The 25,892-nt window shown below is 36.4% G+C and overlaps 1 protein-coding gene across 8 annotated transcripts in view; it reads right to left on the bottom strand.

Moving 5' to 3' along the window:
* Positions 1-25,892, bottom strand: part of R3HDM1 (R3H domain containing 1) — a 95,997-nt gene that overhangs the window by 20,484 nt on the left and 49,621 nt on the right. For all 8 annotated transcript variants that reach the window (XM_070389769.1, XM_005899490.3, XM_070389755.1 and 5 more), the window contains 3 exons: positions 22,850-22,973; positions 9,989-10,143; positions 3,293-3,444 (listed from right to left, as the gene is read on the bottom strand). In XM_070389769.1, coding sequence (XP_070245870.1) covers positions 3,293-3,444; positions 9,989-10,143; positions 22,850-22,973 — 431 coding nt within the window. The remainder of the gene's footprint in view (positions 1-3,292; positions 3,445-9,988; positions 10,144-22,849; positions 22,974-25,892) is intronic.

Below are 25,892 nucleotides of genomic sequence, written 5' to 3'. Positions count from 1 at the left end.
ATATGTTTCTTTAGTTTTCAAGGCAGATTTTAAATTTGGTCCCTACTACTCTATCATGGCTGAAAATGGAAATCAAGAGGATGTCGGTTTTTAGCATCCTTTCATCAACATGCCTGATACTGCCCTAACATTAATTAGTAAAACACAGACATCAGCACACTCTCAAGGCAAGGCACAGAAATTATTCACAAAATAAAATATATAAAATACGCCAGAGGGGGTAATTCTAACACAAAACTTTCCTAAACTTGGCCTATCTCAGGGGATTGTTTGTTATCTAGGTTACCTATGGCCTCGAGAAATATCAAATAAAATGGCAAGCCAGTCAAATTCTTGGGCTGTGAAGAAAGGATGGATTTTAAGAAACAATTTGAAAAAGCTTAAAATTTACTTCAGGAAGAAAGTTGTAAAAATCTAACAAATAATTCAAAAGTCCAGGACCAGGGGGCTCTCTAATGGCTTGCAATGTAAGAACGGTCCCTCACCTAAAGTAATTCCATTCTTCTCATTAGTAGGACTGTATGAAAAAAATTTGTGCTCAATTACCTCATTCTGAATTCTGTCAATAAAATTTTTTTGGAAATTTATGTTCTCTTTTGTTACATAAATACTTAAATAGTACCCATAATTTGATACTTTAGCCTATGAAGTCTGAAATATTTCCTGTCTGGTCTGTTACAAAATAGTGTGCTGACCCTAGATCTAGTAAGTACTTTTAAGTAAACAAATCCAAATTACAATGACACTAATTTCCAACTCTGATTCTCTACAGTTCCAAGTGGGATATTTTCCACCAAGGTATCTCAAATTTTCCTTTAATTCTCATTTATATTATCACCAAATATTCATTTCTTCTTTCAAAGTTCCTCCCTTCCTACTGGTACCACTGCATTTGAGCAATCTGTCACGTAACGTGCTTAAATTATAACACTTCTCCTTGTGGTCTCCGCCCAATTCAAATCCTTCTTAATGACTGCTACTGAGCTTATTTTTTTTTCAAAAAGATAAGCTTTACCATATCAATTTCATATTTCAGAAATCACAAACCCATGATAATATCAGGAGTCTAAAATACAGATAAATTCAGGTACTCTGTGGAAAAGATGTTCAAGGCTAACAAATTCAAAGAAAAAGGCCAGATGACAAACAAAATATTCATAAAAATAATTCCACACATGCAGAAAAATTCAGTGACAAATGAATTTTGAAACACAAATGAAAATATCCCTAATCTACTTCAAAACAGAAACACCAAACCTCCCTCCTCAAACCATAAAGTTTTTCATCTATCTACTTAAAAGTAGAAAAAGTGTTAGAAAGATAAATGACAAACTCTAAACAGTGATCACTTTGGTCAATGAACAGTAACTGCTTTGCATGAAGGGCAGTTTCTTGGCTGTTCTGAGCAGGGATCTTAGTTCCCCCAACAGGGATTAAACCCGGGTCACATCAGTGGAAGCGCCAAGTCCTAACCACTGGAACACCAGGGAATTCCCTTACTCCATGTGTTTTTACGTGGTTTAATTTTTAAATCAAAGATTATGAATAATGTAATTAAAAATATAGAAAATATAATGGTTAGAATGTGTGATTCCTAACAGAGTTAACATATTATGTGTACACTGAAAAATGACCTGAATGAAGACATCAAAATTTAACAGCTATCATCTCTTGAATGGTGTTTGTGGCTGATTTGCTTTTTCATCTTTTTTTACAGCTTGAAATTTTTTGTATTTTCAAGTTTTCTATAATGACTATGTATTATATGTATAATCAGAAAGACCCAAACAAGTTAAATACAGAAAATGCTCTTTTAATGGACAAAATCCAAGATGTATGAGAAATGTTTTTCTCAATAGAAACTCAGTGAGAGACTGAAAAATGAAAAGATTTTTGCATGAGATATTACCTTTCCTCCCCATTCTTTAAAGGTATCTATTTAAAAATTATTAATCTAAAATATTTATTATATCACTAATTTTTGGGGAGTTCACAAGAAATGAAATAGCTATAAGCACTCTCTTTCCCTTTAACATTATTTTTGTCAGTATAAGTTACTAATTAACTTTTCTGATAAACACATGCTTACAAAAACAGCTGCTATATCCAATGGAGAGAAAATAAATACTCTGAAAAGGAAATGTTTTAGCACCAAAAGTAACTTTCTTATTACATTTTATTTCTCCAGGCTGTGTTAACAACTTCTCTTTTAATAACAGAAGTAAAATTTCACTAAAAGATGTGGTTCAGATTGAGACTTTGTTACTGACAATAATTTCAAAGGATGACTGTGGCAAACAAAAACCCAAAAATGCAAAACGAGGCATTTAGGAGAAAAAAAATGAATCTAAGACAATACCAGAAATAGGACAAAGGGGACACTAGAGGAATACTAGTTTACAAAGATGAGGAAACACAGACTATGCAGATGATGAAAAGAACAAAACTTAAAAGTAGATTTTCTTTTCTCATGTTTCATAAAGATTCTGTGAAGCATCTTTTTAACAAAGTTCTGAAAAATAAAGGTTACAGTCTCTTCAAGTTCCCCTCTCTGTATGCTAGCTTTTGAGACTGCAGATCAAAGACAAAAGTATATTCTCCTTTTGAGTTTCAAGATAAAAATGGGAAAATAAATGGTAAAATAGGAAGAAAAAAAACCCAACACTCAAATAGAGGCAGTTTGAAGATATTATCCAATTAGCTTGCCACTTTTGCAGATTACAGGAATGAAATTATTAACTTTTTTGAGATTATTTTTTGAGATTATTTACATCATTGACTGAAAGAAGTACCACGATTAGTTGTAAAACTAGTTTCTGTGACTGGTACATGGTTTGCTGAAAGGGACAACACGCATGATCTGAATCAGGCTATGTTAAATCGTCATAGTACATGTACCAACACAATCAAATACAAAATTGCCTCAGTGATAACTGATTGGTTGAGTTGAAAGTAAAGATAATTCAAATTCTACTTTTCTGCATAAGGAGCTTCCAGAAGAAAATGGACTGCTAAGCAACTCAAGCTAAGGAAGACATTTTTCAGAACATAGGCTCATTAGTGTTCTTATAGAAACCTCATAATCTGGTTATATTTTAGTAAAAACATGAGTGTTTGGCTCAGGACTACAGCTTAGAGTTTACTAATGAGCAATAAGAGACACTGTGACTTTCTTGCAAATGTGTAAAACATTACTAGGTTATGGCAACTTGTGTAAGGATGACATGCAAATGCATGAAGTATTCCATATTAAAAATGAGGAGCTATAAGATTAGGCTTTTTATTCACTCACCTTAAATTATTTTGTTGGCCAGGAGGAATGACGCTATAGTAAACTGGCATTCCTGCTGCAGGCATAGATCCTTGATTAGACTGATTAGGGAACATAACAGGCTGTTGATAAGTGTGATGGGCAATTCCTTGAGAACCTTGAGGCAGTGAAACCTAAAATTTGAAAGACATTTTAAAGGGAAAAAGGTTTTTAAAACCTTGCAAAAGTCAAGGTCTCCAGCCTCCCTAAGCTTTTCAAATATGAGCAGTTAGGAATAAGCTAAAACTGCCATAGGCTGTCTTGATAATTTAGTTACGGCATTACCGCTTTATTTTTATGTTTTTAAAGCCAGTTATTGTTTTTGGCTAGCATTTATCAAAAGCACAGGAGGCTAGGAGTTGTGTTCCAAAGTAGAAGTTATTTAAAAAAAGAAACTGTTTCCATATGGATAACCATTTGACATGGAAAGAATAATAATATTTACCTCAGGTAGAGCTAAGTAAAACTCAGGTAAGAGTACTGGTGAGATACACTGGATCAGGAAGTATGAGCTTCGGAGCTTAAGATACCTAGATGTAATAATGATCCATCAACTTTACTGTACATGTGACACTGGGCAAATAACTTAACTCTTCTGAGGCCCCAGAGTTCATTATTTGCAAAAATGGTATGTCTCTTTCACCTCAGGAGGGCTATTATAATTTCTATTTCCAGGATCTAGTACAGAAGGTATTTGAGGAACAGCAGATCTTTCAATTCTGTTTTCTACAGTATCTACATAGAAACCATATGAACATAATGGATTCATTTCTCCAGTTTCCATAGTTATCTAAAATAAAACCCACAAAGGCATAAGGGTTTTGTAATTTACAAGTGTGCCACATTACAGTGATTTTGGTCAGTAAAAGCTTCTGTTGATGCTGATATCAACAACAGTAGGGTCGATGACAGTAACAGTAGTTAATGGTGATGACAGTTAAGGTTGACATTATTGAGTACTTACTACCATGTTCAAGTTCTGTTCCAAGAACTTTGTGTATATTATTACATCAAGTCTTCCTAACAACCCTAAGAAGGTATTTTTATCATCCCTGTTTTATAGAAGGAGTTAAAACCTTGCTCAGTGTTGTACAGCTATCAAGAAGAGAAGTCAGTGTTTGAACCCATGCCCACTGGCTCCAGAGCCGCAGTTCTTCAATCATTTCATCATTCTCTGTATCTGGGCTCTGTGATTTCTAAGTTAATGATTAACTTTTAGGTTTTTCCTATTAGTTCAGTTCAGTTCAGTCGCTTAGTCGTGTCCGACTCTTTGCAACCCCATGAACTGCAGCACGCCAGGCCTCCCTGTCCATCACCAACTCCTGGAGTTCACTCAAACTCACGTCCATAGAGTCAGTGATGCCATCCAGCCATCTCATCCTCTGTCATCCCCTTCTCCTCCTGCCCCCAATCCCTCCCAGCATCAGAGTCTTTTCCAATGAGTCAACTCTTCGCATGAGGTGGCCAAAGTACTGGAGTTTCAGCTTTAGCATCATTCCTTCCAAAGAACACCCAGGACTGATCTCCTTTAGAATGGACTGGTTGGATGTCCTTGCAGTCCAAGGGACTCTCAAGAGTCTTCTCCAACACCACAATTCAAAAGCATCAATTCTTCGGTGCTCAGCTTTCTTCACAGTCCAACTCTCACATTCATACATGACCACTGAAAAACCATAGCCTTGACAAGACGGACCTTTGTTGGCAAAGTAATGTCTCTGCTTTTCAATATGCTATCTAGGTTGGTCATAACTTTCCTTCCAAGGAGTAAGCGTCTTTTAATTTCATGGCTGCAGTCACTGTCTGCAGTGATTTTGGAGCCCCCCAAAATAAAGTCTGACACTGTTTCCACTGTTTCCCCATCTATTTCCCATGAAGTGATGGGACCAGATGCCATGGTCTTCATTTTCTGAATGTTGAGCTTTAAGCCAACTTTTTCACTCTCCTCTTTCACTTTCATCAAGGGGCTTTTTGGTTCCTCTTCACTTTCTGCCATAAGGGTGGTGTCTCTGCATATCTGAGGTTTTGATATTTCTCCCGGCAATCTTGATTCCAGCTGTGCTTCTCCCAGCCCAGTGTTTCTCATGATGTACTCTGCATATAAGTTAAATAAGCAGGGTGACAGTATACAGCCGTGATGTACTCCTTTTCCTATTTGGAACCAGTCTGTTGTTCCATGTCCAGTTCTAACTGTTGCTTCTTGACCTACATATAGGTTTCTCAAGAGGCAGGTCAGGTGGTCTGGTATTCCCATCTCTTTCAGAATTTTCCACAGTTTATTGTGATCCACACAGTCAAAGGCTTTGGCATAGTCAATAAAGCAGAAATAGATGTTTTTCTGGAACTCTCTTGCTTTTTCCATGATCCAGCGGATGTTGGCAATTTGATCTCTGGTTCCTCTGCCTTTTCTAAAACCAGCTTGAACATCTGGAAGTTAACGGCTCACGTATTTCTGAAGCCTGTCTTGCAGAATTTTGAGCATTACTTTAGTAGCGTGTGAGGTGAGTGCAATTGTGTGGTAGTTTGAGCATTCTTTAGCATTGCCTTTCTTTGGGACTGGAATGAAAACTGACCTTTTCCAGTCCTGTGGCCACTGCTGAGTTTTCCAAATTGGCTGGCATATTGAGTGTAGCACTTTCACAGCATCATCTTTCAGGATTTGAAATAGCTCAACTGGAATTCCATCACCTCTACTAGCTTTGTTTGTAGCGATGCTTTCTAAGGCCAACTTGACTTCACATTCCAGGATGTCTGGCTCTAGGTCAGTGATCACACCATCGTGATTATCTTGGTCATGAAGATCTTTTTTGTACAGTTCTTCTGTGTATTCTTGCCACCTCTTCTTAATATCTTCTGCTTCTGTTAGGTCCATACCATTTCTGTCTTTTATCGAGCCCATCTTTGCATGAAATGTTCCCTTGGTATCTCTAATTTTCTTAAAGAGATCTCTAGTCTTTCCCATTCTGTTGTTTTCCTCTATTTCTTTGCATTGATCGCTGAGGAAGGCTTTCTTATCTCTTTTGCTATTCTTTGGAACTCTGCATTCAGATGCTTATATTTTTCCTTTTCTCCTTTGCTTTTTTCCTTCTCTTCTTTTCACAGCTATTTGTAAGGCCTCCCCAGACAGCCATTTTGCTTTTTTGCATTTCTTTTCCATAGGGATGGTCTTGATCCCTGTCTCCTGTACAATGTCCATAGTTCATCAGGCACTCTATCAGATCTAGTCCCTTAAATCTATTTCTCACTTCCACTGTATAATCATAAGGGATTTGATTTAGGTCATACCTGAATGGTCTAGTGGTTTTCCCTACTTTCTTCAGTAAGTCTGAATTTGGCAATAAGGAGCTCATGATCTGAGCCACAGTCAGCTCCTGGTCTTGTTTTTGTGGACTGTATAGAGCTTCTCCATCTTTGGCTGCAAAGAATATAATCAATCTGTTTTCAGTGTTGACCATCTGGTACTGTCCATGTGTAGAGTCTTCTCTTGTGTTGTTGGAAGAGGGTATTTGCTATGACCAGTGTGTTCACTTGGCAAAACTCTATTAGCCTTTGCCCTGCTTCATTCTGTATTCCAAGGCCAAATTTGCCTGTTACCCCAGATGTTACTTGACTTTCTACTTTTGCATTCCAGTCCCCTATAATGAAAAGGACACCTTTTTGGGGTGTTAGTTCTAAAAGGTCTTGTAGCTCTTCATAGAACTGTTCAACTTTCGCTTCTTCAGAGTTACTGGTTGGGGCACAGACTTGGATTACTGTTGATACTGAATAGTTTGCCTTGGAAACGAACAGAGATCATTCTGTCGGTTTTGAGACTGCATCCAAGTACTGCATTTTGGACTCTTTTGTTGACCATGATGGCTACTCCATTTCTTCTGAGGGATTCCTGCCCACAGTAGTAGATATAATGGTCATCTGAGTTAAATTCACCCATTCCAGTCCATTTTAGTTCGCTGATTCCTAGAATGTCAGCATTCACTCTTGCCATCTCCTCTTTGACCACTTCCAATTTGCCTTGATTCATGGACCTGACGTTACAGGTTCCTATAGAATATTGCTCTTTACAGCATTGGATCTTGCTTCTATCACCAGTCACATCCATAACTGGGTATTGTTTTTGCTTTGGCTCCATCCCTTCATTCTTTCTGGTTCTATAGGTTTTTCCTATAGTCCCTTCAAAATACACAGTAAGCTCTGAATTACTTTCAATTTGGCTCAAAGGGAAAGATATGTTGATGGTTTGATTTACTTAATTTTGTATAACAAAATATATTTCAGTCTTTTTGTCTACTGAAGCAGTGCAACATTCTATTGTTATTTTTGATTGTTTTTAAGTTAGTGTATATGCTAGGTAGATCTAAGAAAAATGACACAGCTCAATCTAGATGATTTAAGCTACAGATTAAATTTTTAACTAGTGGTAAAGAAAACACATGAAGTACCAAAGGAGAGGAAATGGTACTTGAGAAGGTATAGATGTAGAAACACTCTACTAAATAGATAACTTCTCAGGCTTATTTTTTATTTAAAAAATTTATTTTAATTTTTTCAGCTGAGTCATGAGGCTTGCAGGATCAGGGGTTAAACCCAGGCTCTTGGCAGTGAAAGTAAGGAGTCCTAGTCACTGGACTGCCATGGAATTCCCTTTGGCTTATTATTTAGATAAGTTTATCACCACCTAGCTTCTCTAACCAAATGTGGTAGGAAAAATGAAGCAGGCTATCATTCATCACTTGTCAGAGCAATATTTCTCACAATCATTCACCCAATGTAAGGATTATGTGAAATACCATGAGAAAATGTACCTTGTAAAAAAGTATGCTATAGAAGTTATAACAACCGTCTCAGCTTTGAAACACTTTCAGTATCTAGCTCCATTTTTAAAAACTATAATAACAAGGAGATAATTTATTTTAAACTTATATTTCAAGGCTGATCTTATTTACATAGTGCCTGGGTATCTGATAGATGCTAGACAGACTAGATTAGGTAGGTAACACGAACAGGGTCTTGAGAAGGGAGAGTTCTTGGCTTGGTAGTGATCCTGTCTAATGATTAGCTACAGAGGAAGTGGGGAATGGGCAGTCTCATGGGCCTCTAACTTAAGCAGGGATGGTGGTGGTTTAGTTGCAAGTTGTGTCTGACTCGTGCGACTCCATGGACTGTAGCCCACCAGGCTCCTCTGTCTGTGGGATCTTCCAGGCAAGAATACTGGAGTGGATTGCCATTTCCTTCTCCAGGAGATCTTCCAGACCCAGGGATCAAACCCAGGTCTCCTGTACTGCAGGCAGATTCTTTACAAACTGAGCTAAGAGGGAAGCCCCTTAAGCAGGGAGAACCAGAGTAAAAAGAGGATGTGAGAGAAGATGCAAAATCGGTTCCCATAATGTTTTGCTTTCTATTATCAAAGGGCTTCAAAACTAGACATATTCTTAGTGCTCAAAAAGTCCTCGACGATTTCACATTTTAATTACGACTTTCATTTTCTGGAATTTCACAGAATATGCTACCTCCTTTGCTCATATCCTGCCCTATTCTCAGAATGTCTTAATTAATTTATGTCCATAATTTTCTAATTTTAAGAGCTAATTAAAGGTTTATATCTTTTTCTTCTGTATTAAGTCCCCAACTATTCATGGCTGTGTTTCATAATTCCTTCAGTTACTGGTCTGTAGATTATAACCAGTTTGTTGACTTGTCCTTAGATGAAATACATGTACATTTACCTTCCCAACTTGATTATTTTTACATTGTGGGACTGAATCAAAATAGCCTCTGGATTTCTTAACATTAGACTCAACTACGGGAAACTGTGAGGCTAAGAAAACAAACTCACTTGCAGATTATTCCAGAAAGGTGAAGTGAAGTAGCTCAGTCATGTCCGACTCTTTGCGACCCCATGGACTGTAGTCTACCAGGCTCCTCAGTCCATGGGATTTTCCAGGCAAGAATACTGGAGTGGGTTGCCATTTCCTTCTCCAGGGGATCTTCCCGACCCAGGGATCGAACCCAGGTCTCCCTCATTGTAGGCAGACGCTTTACCATCTGAGCCACCAGGGAAGCCATTCCAGAAAGGTAAAGGAAGATAAAATAAATGTCTGAAAATGTGACACAGTATGGGCTAAAGAAATCTGACATATTAATGAAACACTAGGTATTTCTACTTGAGAATTATGAATTAAAATGCATGACATTTTCAATACAAGACATACTATTTCTTTTCTTCATTGAGTTGGGGGCGGGGGGGTGGATATCAATTCTAGATTGGGAAATCGCACATTCTTTATTCAATAAACACTAATTTATAATCTACTCTATTTCATACACCTACTTATACCTTTACTTTTCCCTCCTGTTCCACTCTCTCCTCAAGAGACTTTGTAAGGAGCTGAAGAATAGAATAAGATATTTGCTCATATATGTAGGTAGTTGGAAACACAAACAGTGCCAGAAAAATTTACTTCACAATATTAATATGGTTCAGATATTTTTCAAAAAATTAATGAAGTGAATGAATGCAATAAAATCAGGATAGAACAAAATTGCAACAACTAATAAAACTCTTTTAAGACTATAAAGTTACATATTACAGAAGCCTTTCCCCAGATTAAACGGAGAAGTAGCCCACATTTTATTTATTGAAAATCACCTCTAGCCAGTGCAGGTAAGAGAGGGACCACGTACCTGATATGATGGCACTGAAGGATAGGGGATGACCACGCCCTGAATCTGATTTCCAATGCCGTTGGGCTGGCCACCAACGAGACTCTGGCTCTGGGGTTGCTGAACTCCAACTATCCCTTGGTAGTTTTGCTGCTGGTTGGGCATAACTTGATAACCTGTAATGGCACAGTGAGTTAAATCCTGCTTTGAATTTGTTTCACTAGCAGTATGTTTTTGTATTTTAAGCAAGTTCTAAAATCACAGAATTTGTTTAAACAGCAAATCTCAAAAGCCCTCTATTATGACAGCCAACATTTAAAAGGTTTGCTATGTAGGTAACCCAAGTCAGTCAGCACTTCCCTACTCCAAAACATTCAAATTAAATTTGTCTTCAAAGATTTCCTTTGTACTTGAGGAAATTTATAGGGCCAAAGACTTGGTTTATATACACAATTACTATTTGGCATATGTTATAATTTGATATTAAAAATAACTTTCTGTGGACCAGGTCTGTCTACATAATTTGTGGGGCCCAGTGCAAAAGCAAAATGCAGGGCCTCTGGTTAAAAAATGCAGAGTTTTGAGGTGGTATTGGCAGAACTAATTCTTTTGGAGACTGGAAATAATGGAAGGTGGGATGACTTTTATAGAAGAGCTGTATGTTTATAGAAGAGCTGTATGTTTGAAAATTCAGACTAAGATATGAATCCTTATATTAGGAATGTCTTCAGGGCACAAGGGAAAATGGAGTTATCTAGCAACTTTTAAGATTATCTTCTTATTATTAAGGTTACTTAACAAAGAAACTGATCATTAGAGAGGTTAAGCAATCTGCCTGAAGTTCATAAATCAAACACCAAAGGGACAGTTCTTAAACTTGAGACACTGCTGGTAACTTTACTAAGTTAAGAGTATAAATATACTTTTATTAAGTGAATTTATTAGTTATTTAAATGACTCCACAATAAGGTTTGAGTAATGAGTATGAATTTTATGTGTCTCTTGACCCTAAAAGGATTTCCTTAAGTAATTAGCTCAAGACATATGTAAATTACTAGAAACTACCACAAATTCTTCTTTCTTTATAAAAAAAGAAACCAGATTAAAATAAACAACCAACCTTCCAGCCAGGGAATCTAAAAAGGTTTTACAAAGATAAACCAAATGATGGCATTGCCTATACAAACTTCTACAACTAAAGGTAAGCTAAATGATTTCTCTAATACCATAGATCTATTTTGCTACCTTATAAATACCAGTTTTTATTTCTATCCTCATTAATTCCTAAAACAACAGGAATGGCAAAGATCCCATCTCAGGTGTTGATTTTGACAATAATATCAGCGTACTTGCCTGAAGTCTCAATGATTCTTCTCAATGACTAAAATAATTGAATAAATTTAGCATCACCCTTTTCTAAAGACATGAATATAAAACATATTTGGTAACTAAGCAACATATTAACAACAAAGTAAAAATACAGATACAATCAATCCTTTAATAATGAAGGGTTTTATAAAATGATGCTATTTCTATGGCAACAGTGCTTTAATGCCATGTTTCAAATGACTTCTCACCAGTCAACCTTTCCCAAAAAATGTGTATTATGGTCTTTATGGGTAATAAAGTGACTATAAACATGCTATTTCCTAAATATCCCTCCCTGTGAAATTCCTATTAATACTCAAATTTGCAGACAAATAAACTTCTTTCTTGCTCCTTAGTCTAATACTTGACATTCAACTCTACTTTCAGTTTATGAAATGACAAGCATTTCAAATTTACACTCTAAAGTCCAAATACCATCAAAACATACACAGACACATTTCCACTCCTAGGAAAATAAAGGGCAGGAATGGAAGAGGGATGTGAAGACCCCTTCTTGTGTTGGAAATGTCACCTCTGAACACCCACACAGCCTCTACTGCAGTGTCATAATTTAGGCATAGCTCTTTATACACGGGGAAAGTAACTTCTTACAATGAACTTGTCAGAATCACAGTTCACTAAATTAAAAAGAAAAATCTGAACACCTAGCAGAATTCACTGTAACATAATTTGACTTAAATTGTCACGTGCCCTATGAAACTCAAATGTTTTTCACAACATTTTTGTATTTTATTCAAAATATATTCAGAGTTATAGGTTGCCTCGAAAGAAAACTTTGGGGAAAAAGCCAATTTATGTGCAAATGAGGTTCTGATTTCCTTTATCTAAATACGTCAGTATTTGGAGATTCACCATTTGCTTCCTGCCTGCAATTTCCTCTTATGAAAAAAAATCTGATACAGAAAGCTTCAATCAGTAGCTCCAGATACCATGACACAGTGGTCTAATGTAGGGCCGCTTGGAATTTGCACTAATAAATTTCCAGTGGTATTTTTATTCTTTAATGCAACCTTATCTCCACTAATGTTCACGCCTACTAATGGATATATTTATCTGCACACAAACATCACATTTTGAAAATGTGACATCATAAAATTCAAAACATCTGATTCCAGCACCTCATTTGTTACACAGGGTAGTATAAAGTTCTGTGAGCTCAAGATGTGCCTGGAGGGTGATAAAAGTTAAGTAAAACACAGTCCCTATATTTGAAATCAGGCATTCTTAGCCCTGACACCATATCAGAATAGCAGAATACGTAGGGTATTATGAAATTAAGAGGGAGAAATTAATCCTGGCTGATATCCACAGAGGTACTAACATTTGAGCCTGGACTTAAAGAAAAGGTCTGAAAAAAGTAAAAAAGTGAGTAACATGTTTGAGGAACAGAGACTAGTAAGGAGTGGTTTAATTTAAACATTGCATATGGAGTGAAAAGTGGAAGATGAAGGTAGAATATTGGTAGAGAATCAAAGACTTTACAAGTAGTAGAGCAGTGAGAACCATTAAGAAGTTCCAGATTTTAAAGACTGTGAAAGTAGAAAAATAACTAATATTACTACTTCATTCAAAACTAGAAAAAATAAACTGGGAACATGTTCTGGGAACAGTGGAACTATTAAAAATAAGAATGCCAAACACTTTAAAAGAAAATATTTTCCCAAGAAGCTCTATTAATCTTCCCATAATTTTTATTGCCTTAATCCATATTTCTTAAAACTCGACAGGTAATATAAAATTGTTCCTGTTAACTGTTTTCTCATGGCTTGTATATACCTTAAAAACAACAAAACTGAAATGGTGTGCTTTCTAAGGGCAGGGTTATCCACCCTGTTAAAGGAAAAAAAAAACCCCAAATATCAATACCAGCTATTAAGCAAATAAGCCAAGGAAGTGGACACTCATTTATATTTACCAAATAAATAGTGAGGAAAAATATATTCTTAACAGAACAGAATCAATATATGTTTCTATATTCCAATACTTTGGCCACCTGATGCAAAGAACTGACTCATTTGAAAAGACCCTGATGCTGGGAAAGACTGACGGCAGGAGGAGAAGGGGACGACAGAGGATGAGATGGTTGGATGGCATCACCAACTCAATTGACATGAGTTTGAGTAAACTCTGGGAGTTGGTGATGGACAGGGAGGCCTCGTGTGCTGCAGTCCATGGGGTGGCAAAGAGTCGGACACAACTGAGCGACTGAACTGAACTGATGTTTCTATACAAAAACCAGGAGCTCCCTATGTGCTGACAGGCTCACTGTTCACGTTTAGTGAATGGCTTTTGACAGCAAAAGTCGTACTTAAGTTTTATGGTAACATGTCTATAGTAAGGTTAAACATATTTGCATTCTCATTAAAATAAAACTTGATCCCATAAACAGAAATTAACCTCAGTCCAGAATTCATGAATTACTCATTAAGTCTTCCCTTAAAAAATGCATGGCCACCTCAGTGTGTACTTGATAAGGAAAAACAGAACTGTTTTAGCTCATATCTAATATGTAAAGCTTGAAATGAAGGTTTAATTTAAACAATGCTGGGGGGAATGAAGGGACATTAAAAATACCCTTGAAAAAGGTTTATTTGACTAAAAAATAGGTTTTCATCAAAGAAAACTTGGAAAATACAACAAAGAGAAAAAGCCAGGGTGGAAAAACCATTTTTGTAAAACAATAACTTGCAGATAATATTATTCACATGTTGTATTTATGGCTAGCCTTGTATTTTCTACACAGACAGCAACATACATTCCCACTTTCATTATTTATAGAAATGGGCCATACGACACATTGTTTCAAAACCTTTCCCCAAGCAATGTTTCCACAGCTAAACAACAGGGATTTTACAAAGCTATGGGAAGGAAGTATTTAAGGAAATTTTCTTAGAACATATTTAGACCTACCTCAAGTTAATGATCAAAGGATGAGAAAAAGACTCTGAACTTTCCATTGCCTTTTAGGAAGAAGGCACATGTCAAGAAGCGAACAAGACAAAAAGACTAAGTATTTCAGAACAATAAATCAGCTTTTGGTTTCCATTGTGGAATCCAGCCCAAACACAAACGAAACCCAAACCCCCATGTGTTTTCATTTAGAATACTAAATAATTATCATTTATTTGATAGCACAAGGTACTACTAGTAGCTAATATTTACATGACATTTATTAGGTTCTAGGTACTACTCTAAGCACTTTCATGTGTGAAGTTTTTCCATGCTCCCAATCTTCAATCTTATGAAATCTTCAGTTCAGTTCATTGCTCAGTCGTGTCTGACTCTGCGACCCCATGGACTGCAGCATGCCACGCTTCCTTGTCCATCACCACCTGCCAGAGCTTACTCAAACTCATGTCCGTAGAACTGGTGATGCCATCCAGCCATCTCATCCTCTGTCATCCCCTTCTCTTCTTGCCTTCAATCTACTATCCCCATTTTTCAGATGAAAAAACAAAAGCATACAGAAGCTCACACTTTGCGTAAGGTTAACAGCTGTTAAGTGTTGTAGCTGGATTTGCACATAGTAGCCTGATGCTAAACTTTACTTTTCTCAGGGACAGATGTTGACACAGACAGAGTATTACAGTAATACTGCTCCAGTAAGCAGAACATGAAATGCCTGACCTTCGACTGTCTGAGCATTTTGGCTAATGAAGATTTTTACTACAGTTTCACATACCTGAGTCTCAACAGCAATTTAATTACAGGAAAACAAAGAATTATTGTAAATGGTCAATATTTGTGAGTATTAAGTGTTATCCAAAACAGGAATCACGATGAAAGGCTATTAAGCAGTTAGTCCAGATTGTAGGTAAAAGAACTTACGGCTGAAACAAGGCCAAATCAAATGTCACAGAGTTTATTCAATCAGTCCATAATGTCCTCTCTCCTTCACTTGTTTTGCCCACTACTCCCAAGATGTATGGGTTGTGCCCTCTAACTGCAAGGTTACACTTCTTTGCCTCAGTATAATATGATTTCACATGGACAGAAAGCAACTGGGAAGGGGAAAAAGAGGCTCAAATGGTGTCATATTTCAGCTTCTATGTCCCCTGGTCTGTGCCTCTCAGTATTTTGTGTCAATCTCCAATGTTCCTCTGGATTTTAGCCTTGCTATTTTGCTTCAAAGGCTGCCTTTGCTCAAGATGTATACTCTACTGCCACATTCCAGATGAATACACAGATTTCTCTAGCAGAATTTTCATGAATTTGGCTCCCCTCTCCACAATGTTGAGTTCCTGAGCCAAGAAGTGAGCCTTTACTCAGTGGGGCAATGCCAACTTTAACCTGGATACCATGTATATAAGGGGGCATGTCCTGTAACAGGGGTGAAGCCTTGAAGTTCCTGTGAAGGAATGGCTCTTTTCTATATACTGAATAAGTTTTACATTACTTTTATATTAGAGGAGGGGAAATCTACCAGGTGTGAACCATAATGAACAGAAAGCTATCAGGACCTTAGAAATCTTTCTAGCTTAAAAAGAAGAAGAAAAAAAAAAGCCTTATTTAACATTCGGTACGTTGCATGGCTGGTATCCCAGGAAGGAAATTCTACAACATTAAGTAAGGTGCCTGAACGACTTTTTCCAGAAGTCATGATACGGTGTTTGACCATTCATTCCAATACTTAAACAGTCCAGTAACTAGTTAAAAAGTATATAATTTTAGAGTATACTCTCTAAAGAACATGATATTAAATGCTGCAAAAAGATTATTGGACTTTTTCAAATGACATAAGACCATGGGATATATGTTGGTTAAAGTTACTATAATCACAAGTAAAATTAGAAATATTCAGTCAGAAAGCACTAAAAAAAGAAAGAAAGAAACACCCATCATTCTACTATTAAAGGTAAGAACCTTACTATTGTTTATGTAAGACAAAACCACAATAGTGTGTTAGTAACATAAAGAACCATGTAATAACAGACATGCCTCACTTTATTCACACCTGCTTAATAAAATTTACATCTTAAAGAAGTGTTGTTTTAAACCTGTGTTTAAACAGTCAGGTTTCACAGCATCACTGTTACAGAGTGGCATTTATTAGAGAAGTGGCACTGTGGTTCAAGTTCATTATCTAATTCAGGCCGAAGGAGGGGAGGGACATAGCTCTGATATGTTCAAAAGTATAGTTTGAAGACTGTCAAATATGAGAAAAAAAAATCCAACGATCTGGAAAAGAGGGAGAAGGGTGAAGATTAGGAAGGGTAAAGTAGACTCTCGAGAATGAAAAGTATTGCTATGTTTTAAAAATACTACAAGAGTATTTCCAGTATTCTGAGGCTCAATACATCCCCAATTTGGCCACTACCTAAATTATTCTTTTGTCAATAAAGTGTTTCAGTACATCTAATTTAAAAAAATCCTTCCTGTGACAAATCTGGATTTAAACTGGGTATATGAGGAAAATAGACTATCTCTTGTAGAAATTTCTGAATATTGTAGGAAAGCATCTATTTTGTAAAGCAAGCAATGCCACTATATGTGATATCAAACAACAGAATAAACACCCAGATTTCAGTGTAAGTGTTATTTAACACTGACATTCTCCTTTGTTAAAAGATTGCAGTTGTGCAATATTATCCCATTTCTTCCAGCACTTTCAGAGGAAACCACAATTAATTCTGCAAGCTGAGAGAACTAGGACAATACAAACTGATGGCTCAGGCTCTTCCCCGGAGGGCTCCAAAGAATATTCTATTTTTAACTCTCTTTCACTTCAGCAGGGAAAAGAGCAAGAAGGAAACACAGTGCTCAGCAGAAAAGTATTGCACAGGCTTTAACAGGCTAGTTTTATTTTATATAGGTGACCTGAACTATCATTTGTGCTAAAGGAAAGCAATCTTAATAATACGGATTAGACATAATCAGAAAGATAAGAAAAGAAACTGAAGAAGTGCTTAGTCAGAATAGTCATAAATGTAAGGTTATTTCATTTAACGGTATTATTGTATTTTTTCAAGGCTGAATTTGCACAGCAGAAGCACTGCTGTCAGGGTAGATTTTTTTCTTTCTTGGGTGAGCCGTTTTGCCAACTCTAAATTTAACTGTAACCAGGTATCTACAAGATAATTTATGAAAACCATTTCCAAATCATCAAAATCTCAAGTTTGTAATCTAATCTGTATTATGTCTGTAGCATTATTTTAGTGAGCAGGCAAAATTCAACTAAGGATAAGTCTGTTAGGTGAATGTGGAATACACATCCACCTAACACCAGTACACGGTCGCTGTTCTTTATCTTCTATCACCCTCTGCTCTCCTACTCCTGTGCCTTAAATTAACAAAATTACAAACATAAAATATTAATCTAATAAAAACAGGTTCATACAGGTTATAGGTCAAAGCTATTTAAATGACCGTCCTATGGAAGAGGGTATACAACTCAAGGAAATCTATGGGTACTTACCAGATACGTTTGGCTCCAGTGGCGGCAGGTTAATGAAGAAGGGAAAAGGGAAATACGTGGATTTGTAGGTAATATACAATGTTTGAGTCTGTGCTGGTCACGCAATACTAAGAAATGCTTACGGAATCAATGATAAAACAAGGGTAGCCAGGACTACCACCTAGTAATATAAATACAAAATTCCTATAACTCAAGTCAATAGTTGTCAGTAAATGACTTTGTAGCTAGAGTCCCTATTTGACATAACTTATCTGTTATAAGTATCACCCCTCCTCTGCTTATCCAATAGGATCCTTTCTTCCTTGCCTGTCTTTCATATCCTGGTTACTTTTAAATTTGTGCCCTGCAAAGCTGCCATTATTCTTGGGCATCTTACAGCCTGTTTAACCCAAAATGTTTCTCCTGTGGTTGTGGTCAATAGGACCCTACTGTAGTCTGCTGATTGGAAAGCTAAGATTACAGGTATAATGCATTGATAATCTTTGAATTTACCAGAGGTTGCAAAACTAAAATGATATTTAGCTTTATGGAGTCATTTTTGCTTCCCACATGCATACAATATCACAGTTTGGAAAAAAAATTAAATTATATCCCTTCAAATACCTTCAAATGCTTTTATGTGTCTTAAGTCCATTTAATGGCATGCATAATAATATTCCTAAAAAGCTATTTAGTAATAGGGCAAAAGATGTATTTGACTTTCATTAATGAATCTGGCATGCTTAGGACATTAAACTTTTAAGAAAAGCTCCAATCAAAAGCAATCTGCCATTCAATTCTTCCTTGGAAAATAAATTAAAGCAACAGCTTTCATGAATTTTTAAAAGGTAAATTATATTAAGCCAAGGTTGTCATTTAAATTCAAATCCCTATTTCTGAGTATGAAGCATGATTAAAAGGCATTACAATTAATGGAAAATATAAGCAAATGTTAACATTTTAATATAGCATTAAAAGAAAGAAGGGAAAAAAGAAAAGAAAGCAGTGGAAACCTGAGTAAAAAGAAGCCAGGAAGCAGCTGAAAAAGAGACCGGTTCACTGTGAGAAATGTAAACCTCTCAGACAGTGCTACGGCCCCGAATCCAACAGCTCAGGAATAAGGCCAATTATTGCAAAATATTAAACATATATGGTGAAGCTGCGAACTTTTCAAAAGAGTCCTAAGAATGAAAGCAGCTAAACAAAGAACAGCCAGGCCTCATAAACCTAAAATCTTTGCTGTAATTACTACCTGCAGGAAGTTTCTTTATCATATACTTCATAGTATTCAAGCTGTACATTTTATGGTAAAGGGTTAAGATAACAAATTCTTACTACTGCAGCTGGCAAGTAACCAGATCTTTTAAAATCTTTGCTTGTATGGCTCCTGTTATGGCAGTAGGCACTAAGCTATTGCAAACCAATCTTCCAATATTCTGCCCTTCTAAACTAGAAATGATTTATCTAAGACAGACACACAGAATCATGGAATTGTAGGGTACACAGAGGCTTCAACAGACATATTAGCAAAACTCCCTTACTTTGCAAGTGAGTAAACTGAAACCTAGAGGCTTTAAATAATATACCTAATACCAGTTAAATACAAGTAAGGGCTGTTAGGATTTGACTCCTATTTTGTTTTCTTTTATGTTATACAATACATTGTCCAAAAGGCCTTATGTAGACAGAATTTCTTCTGTTTCTGTTGACAGGGGTTGACTCAACCTTTCAACCTTGTTTTAATGACCATAGTAGTTTCACATTCGTAACGGAAGATTGGTACGTTCATTCCCCAGCAGTTATGTTAGTACTGATTTCAATTCAGTTCCCATAATAGATGGGTTTAGGAGATCAATAACTATAGCAGTCCTCTGGCATGTGGATGGAAGATCAATCCTTGAGATATTTCCCCAACTTCCTTCCTGCACTCAAAAGGGAAAATAATAGAATATCCTGTTTATATTGCTCATACCCTACTGATCTGAGAATATCTGATTCAACTGGGTTTGTTAATTTAGAGCAAAATTTTCTTCAGATTCATTTACAAACATTTAAAAATTATTTATTTGTGCCTCAGTGGAAATAAATTGTTCCAAGTCTATCTAAGGGATATAACAAATTATTTCTAATTTTAATCAGATGGGGATGGTGGAATATAGAAAAATATAAGGAAAAAAAAAAAAGAAAACCAGAAAGTATAATGTTTACATACAAAAATGGAAATTACTGAGAAATAAATTGCTTTAAATCTGTAAAAAGAAAATCAGAACCAAAAAGCTACTGTGTTCATTTCCCAGTGGATTTTGCTTTTCTGTCAGGAGACATACAAACATAAATGCACATTTTTTTGTTTTTTAAATGTGTTTATTCGAATACATTGGGGCTTAGCTGCGGCGCATGGGCTCTTGGTTGTGGTGCACAGACTCTAGTTGCAGTGCTTGGGCTTAGCTGCTCTGCAGCATATGGGATCTTAGCTTCCCGACAAGGATTTGAACCCATGTTCCATGCACTGCAAGGCGGATTCTTAACCACTGGACCACCAGGGAAGTCCCAAATGCACTTTTTTTTCTGTAAGCTTAGACATAAAAAATAATCACTGGCTAATCACAAAAGTCTTTAGATTATACATATTAATCATCCAACTCCTACAAATTCCATACAAAGGTTCAATATAATGACCAACAAAGTAAGTGGGACTGGCATGACTGAAATTTCCTTTAAAGGGAAAGTTTCTTTCCTACCTATTAGCATAACAATATTTTTTTCCCTTTCAGATAAGGGTGCTTTGAGGATTTATTTCTCTTCTATTCTTCAAACTGAATGACATGAACCTTAAGTTTGAGTTGAGAAGATATTATTACATAAAGTAACTGGAGGAACCAACTCTAGTTATAAAGTGTTATATTAATATTATAACTGACTCTTTTAAGAGTCAAACACAATGGCAGAGTCATTCAGACACATACACTTTTCTGTGCCTGCACTGTCCAGATGCAATCTGACTTATTGTTTCTTTCCTTTTCACCACAACCACCAGCATTAAGAAAAATCCAACAATTAAAATATCACTGATAATGAACACATGTCATCTGTTATGTAGATATTCTGGCCCTGAATTGGGAGGTGTGGCATTTATAGTTGTTTTCCAGTAAGTGGGAATAGTTTTGGTAGAGAAGCATTTGCATGAACACATTGGTCCAAACTGTGATTGAAAGTTTTAATTTTGCAGGCACTTTGACAATGGAGAGGAATAAAATTTAGCCATGAAGAAGAACACAACTGGAAGCTCACACAAATACAAAACAAAGTTTCTTTGCTTGCTTCATTAACTGGGTATACTAATGAACTAATAAGTTAATTAGTCACATGCAAGGTATTTGAATGGGGAAAGAAAAGGCCAATTTCTTTTTTTAGTATCATAACATTAGCTGTAATATGTATTATAATTTGTTTTATAAAATGATTAAACATTAAAATGTAATAAGTTAAACAATAAAAATTATAAATGTTTAAAAAAATAAAATAATCTGTATTATAAATAATAAATATAAAAACAATAATAAAAATTATAAATATAATGTTTTTTAAGACTATAATTATGGATATAAAAAAATAAAAAAACTATTATAATTATGATATGAAAAGTCAGTCAAGGAGGTCCAGGAAACTTAGGAAACCATTTCTATTAGAATAAAACAACAATGTATTTAGTTAGTGAGCAGTGTCATGACCAATGTCTCCAGGTGTAAGGGAGAGCTTCTGATGCCTTTCAAAATTAGAGCATATACCAGCTGAAGTGGAATGTATTACTAAACCTCAGGAAACCCTGAAATTAAAGGGAGTCAATTTTGAGACAGAGGACAAATTCTAAGTTGGCCAAAATGACCACTGTATGTACTCAACATCCTTTGGAAGAACGTTTGTCACACATACAATACAAGGCCAGCAACACAAAAACGGGAAAAACCTACACATTAAGTACAAGACAGCTCCTGAGAGCAACAGATTGAGGCCCTGGAAGTTTCCCTGCTGAGGTGATAAGTAAGAGTCTTATCTGGTAAAGCTGATGATGAGTGAGGACTGCACAAGTGAGGAGAGGCAAGAACACTCCTCTCATCAGACCACGCAGGGCAGATGTCTTTTTCCTGAAATTGTGGAACCCATCAAAGGCTACAAACATTATCAAGAGCAAGAAACTGTCCACTACAGATGCAGGGTTATGTGGCCTCAGCAATCATGCTGACATAGTCTGAGCACCTTCAAATGGTGACAAGCAGCTAAAAAGGCTTCAAAGAAACCAATAAAAATTCTCTTTCAATACCTAGAGTTATATAAAAGGCTGAAAAGAATACCTTATTAAACATCTGGGGCAGAAGTACACATCTAGGTGGGAAGCACAGAGAGAAATGAAGTCAGCAAAATTAGTGAGATAGCTTTTACACTGAGATCATAGTTGTTTTCATGGAAGGCTTAGAGAAAATTTGAAAGGGGCAAAAGAAAAACAATCTTCAGTTTTAATACATTTGATATGTTTAGGATTAGACTGCATTCAGTTTAAATATACCTTTCACTACACAACCAGAAAACTGAAAAACAAAACACAAAAAAATGTGTAAGGACATCATTCCTTTCAAGGCATTCCTACAGAGACAAAGACACCAAAATAGCTTCACTAGGCTAGAGCTCTCAACCCAAGTTAGGTCATTTTGGGCCTTGTTTTGGGTTACCTGTTCAGCAGACATCTTAACTCGCCTTGTCTGTAGGTCTTGATGCAGTGAAGGCTGCAGCTACAGGGGCAGTCAGCACTGAGAAGCTGCTCACCTGGTACAGTCTTCTCATTATGGCTCCCAAGTCTTTAGCATGGAAACCTGACAGTGTGGTATTCTCTGGACGGTGCCTGCTCTTTTCATCTAAGATCTGCCTACTCTTTTCCTCTCACTGGTTTGCATATTCACCTGTATTCACCTATTTGAAATCCCTGACTGACTGAGTGTAGTAGTACCTTGGCAGTACCTTAATAGTAAGATGGAAATAAACCAGGATGAAAAAATCATCAATACTCAAAGCTAAGAATTCCTAACCTCATGAATTCTACTCACCTGTCTGCTGTGCAGGCTGTGGCAGTGGTTGGTTTAGATGTGAATTGTAATGGACCGAAGGGACTGGGCGATACTGAGGCTGATTAGAGTGGTAGTGGCCTGGAGCACAGTAACAGGCTGGCATCTAGAATAAGGATTGAGGGAAAAATAATTATTTTTATTTGGAGTAGAAATCTTTATTTCCCTGTCAGAAATATCAGAGTATAATGAGTAATAATTCTCCCCATCACTAATCATCTGAAAACTGATTTTCCTTTGCTTTAAGTTTACCTGAAAAAAAATTTAAAAATTTCAAACATGTAGTATACATAACAAAAGATATATACCAATTTCCCCGCTAAATTAGATTTAGTAGATTTAACTTTTTTGGTCACATTTGTTTCAGATTTTTCTCTCTGTTACAAAACCAAATACTACTGAAATACTTAAAGGCTCACTTCCAACATTCCTTTGCTCTACATGCCATAGAAAAAGCATCATTATCTTATAGATGGTGTATATCATTCCCATAAATGTTTTTAAACTTCTAGAGTCTGTGTGTGTGTGTAACATATTATCAATCATCTATGTAATCTACTATAGACTTGTTGAGAATTTTTAAAATGCACATTTATGGTTATTCTACATAAACTTCATGGGCTTTCCTGGTGGCTCAGCTGGTGAATCTGCACCTAGGTTAGATCCCTGGGTTGGGAAGATTCCCTGGAGAAGGGAAAAGCTATCCACTGCAGTATTCTGGCCTGGAGAATTCCACAAACTGTATAGTCTATGGGGTCGCAAAGAGTCGGACATGACTGAGCAACTTTCATGCACTCATTCATATAACTTCATGCAGCTTATTTTGCAATTAACATTATTTTTGAGACTCATTTTGGTTAAAGCATGTATCGGGAGCTCATTCAAATTTACCTGCTGAGCTGCTATCACCACATATGTAAGTCAGTTTATCCTTTCCTACACATTCACATTAGCACTGATTTCATTCTTTAATTTTTCTCATATTTCTAATGCAAATTAAAATGTCAATACACATTTTATTTGTCAATTATACTTTAATAAAGCTGGAAAAAATGCCAATAAGACTAGCCTGATTTAGTTTTCCACCCAAAGCTATTTGTATCAGTTGTGAATTTCTCTAAACGTAATCTGATCTGGTTTGGGGTGAAGAATAAACAATTAATCTACTGATATGGAAGTATGTGGAGAGTTAACTTCATTAGGTTCATAGGCTCTCAAGTTCTGCTCTTCTGATTGGGCTACTTCTAAAAGAACAGAGCTCTGTGGCGATCTTACAGAGAGCCCATTTTGTCTGGAAACCAGACAAGCACAGAATTCCTGAATCAGTTATAAGCCAAGAATCTTCTAAATTTTCTGTAATATTTGTTTTTGAAACATTATAGACATAATACACATGTGATTCCTTAATTTTTCCTGGAGGTATCAGGAAGTAACAGATATATCTGCATCTAACAATGTCAATTGATATTTAAAGATAAGAGGACTAAACACTCCAATCAGACTGAATAAATCAGCAAATATCAATTATATACTGAATTTGAATGACACACTTTAAGTATAAATGGTGCATATAGGAGAATGGAATAAGACCTATTATCTAAGTGCTAATCAAAAGAATGCATTAACACTTTTACAATCAAATTTGGTATTGACTGCTATACTTAAAATGGATAACCAACAAGGTCCTACCTTATAGCACAGAGGATTCTGCTCAGTGTTATGTGGCAGCCCGGATGGGAGGGGAGTTTGGGGGAGAATGGATACATGCATATGTATGGCTGAGTCCCTTTGCTCTCTACCTGAAACTATCACACCACTGTTAATCAGCTATACTCCAATATAAAAGTTTTTTGTTTTTATTTTTAAAAAGGATGCTTAATTCACCATATTAAAGTCACATTACAGTATGTTTCAAGACAAGCAACAGTACTAGAGACAGAGAAAAACATTTCATAATAGTATGAGTCAATACATTGGGAAGATTATACATTCAAATACTATAATACAATATGATAGAATTTAGAAACAGACAAAACCACTATCATCTATTGATAGAATTAGACAAAAATTAAATAAGGATGTAGAAGATCCAAAAGTATCAAACACATATACTCAGTTGATACTGCTGCTGCTAACTCACTTCAGTTGTGTCTGACTCTGTGCAACCCCATAGACAGCAGCCCACTAGGCTCCTCTGCCCCTGGGATTCTCCAGGCAAGAATACTGGAGTGGGTTGCCATTTCCTTCTCCAATGCAGGAAAGTGAAAAGTGAAAGTGAAGTCGCTCAGTCGTGCCTAACTCTTAGCGACCCCATGGACTGCAGCCTACCAGGCTCCTCTGTCCACGGGATTTTCCAGCCAAGAGTACTGGAGTGGGTTGCCATTGCCTTCACTGAGCGTATACTAAATGCAAAAACAATATGAGAGAAATTAAAGATGACCTAAGGACATGGAAAGATATCTTATGCTCGTTAAGACCGGAACATGTAACAGTTAAAATGACAATACAACACAGAACCATTTACAGATTCAATGCAATCCCTATCAAAATTCCAAGGCCTCTTTTTCAGAAATGGAGAAGCCATCCTCAAGTTCATGTAGAACCGCAAGTAAGCTAAATAGCCAAAACAATCTTGAAAAAGAAGAACAAACTTGGAGGACTCACACTTCCTGATTTTAAAACTTACTAGAAAAAAAAAAAAACTTACTAGAAAGGTACAGTAACAAAAACAGTGTAGTACTGACATAAAGATATAGAATAAGACAGTGTAAAAGTGAGAGTTCAGAAATAAACTGTTACATTTATGATCCAACTGATATTCAACAAGGGTACCAAGATTATTTAGTGGGAAAAGAATAATATCTTTGGACTTCCCTGGAGATACAGTGGGTAAGAGTCCCCCTGCCAATGCAGGGGACATAGATTTGATCCCAGGTTTGGGAAGATGCCATACGTACCAGAGCAACTAACCGCGTGCGCCACAACTACTGAGCCTGTGTGACACAGCTACTGAAGGCTGTGCGCG

The sequence above is a fragment of the Bos mutus genome, chromosome 2 (assembly GCF_027580195.1).
Source record: "Bos mutus isolate GX-2022 chromosome 2, NWIPB_WYAK_1.1, whole genome shotgun sequence".
NCBI classification, from domain to species: domain Eukaryota; kingdom Metazoa; phylum Chordata; class Mammalia; order Artiodactyla; family Bovidae; genus Bos; species Bos mutus.
Note: the sequence above shows the minus strand (reverse complement) of the source record. Positions and strands in the feature narration are given on the sequence as shown.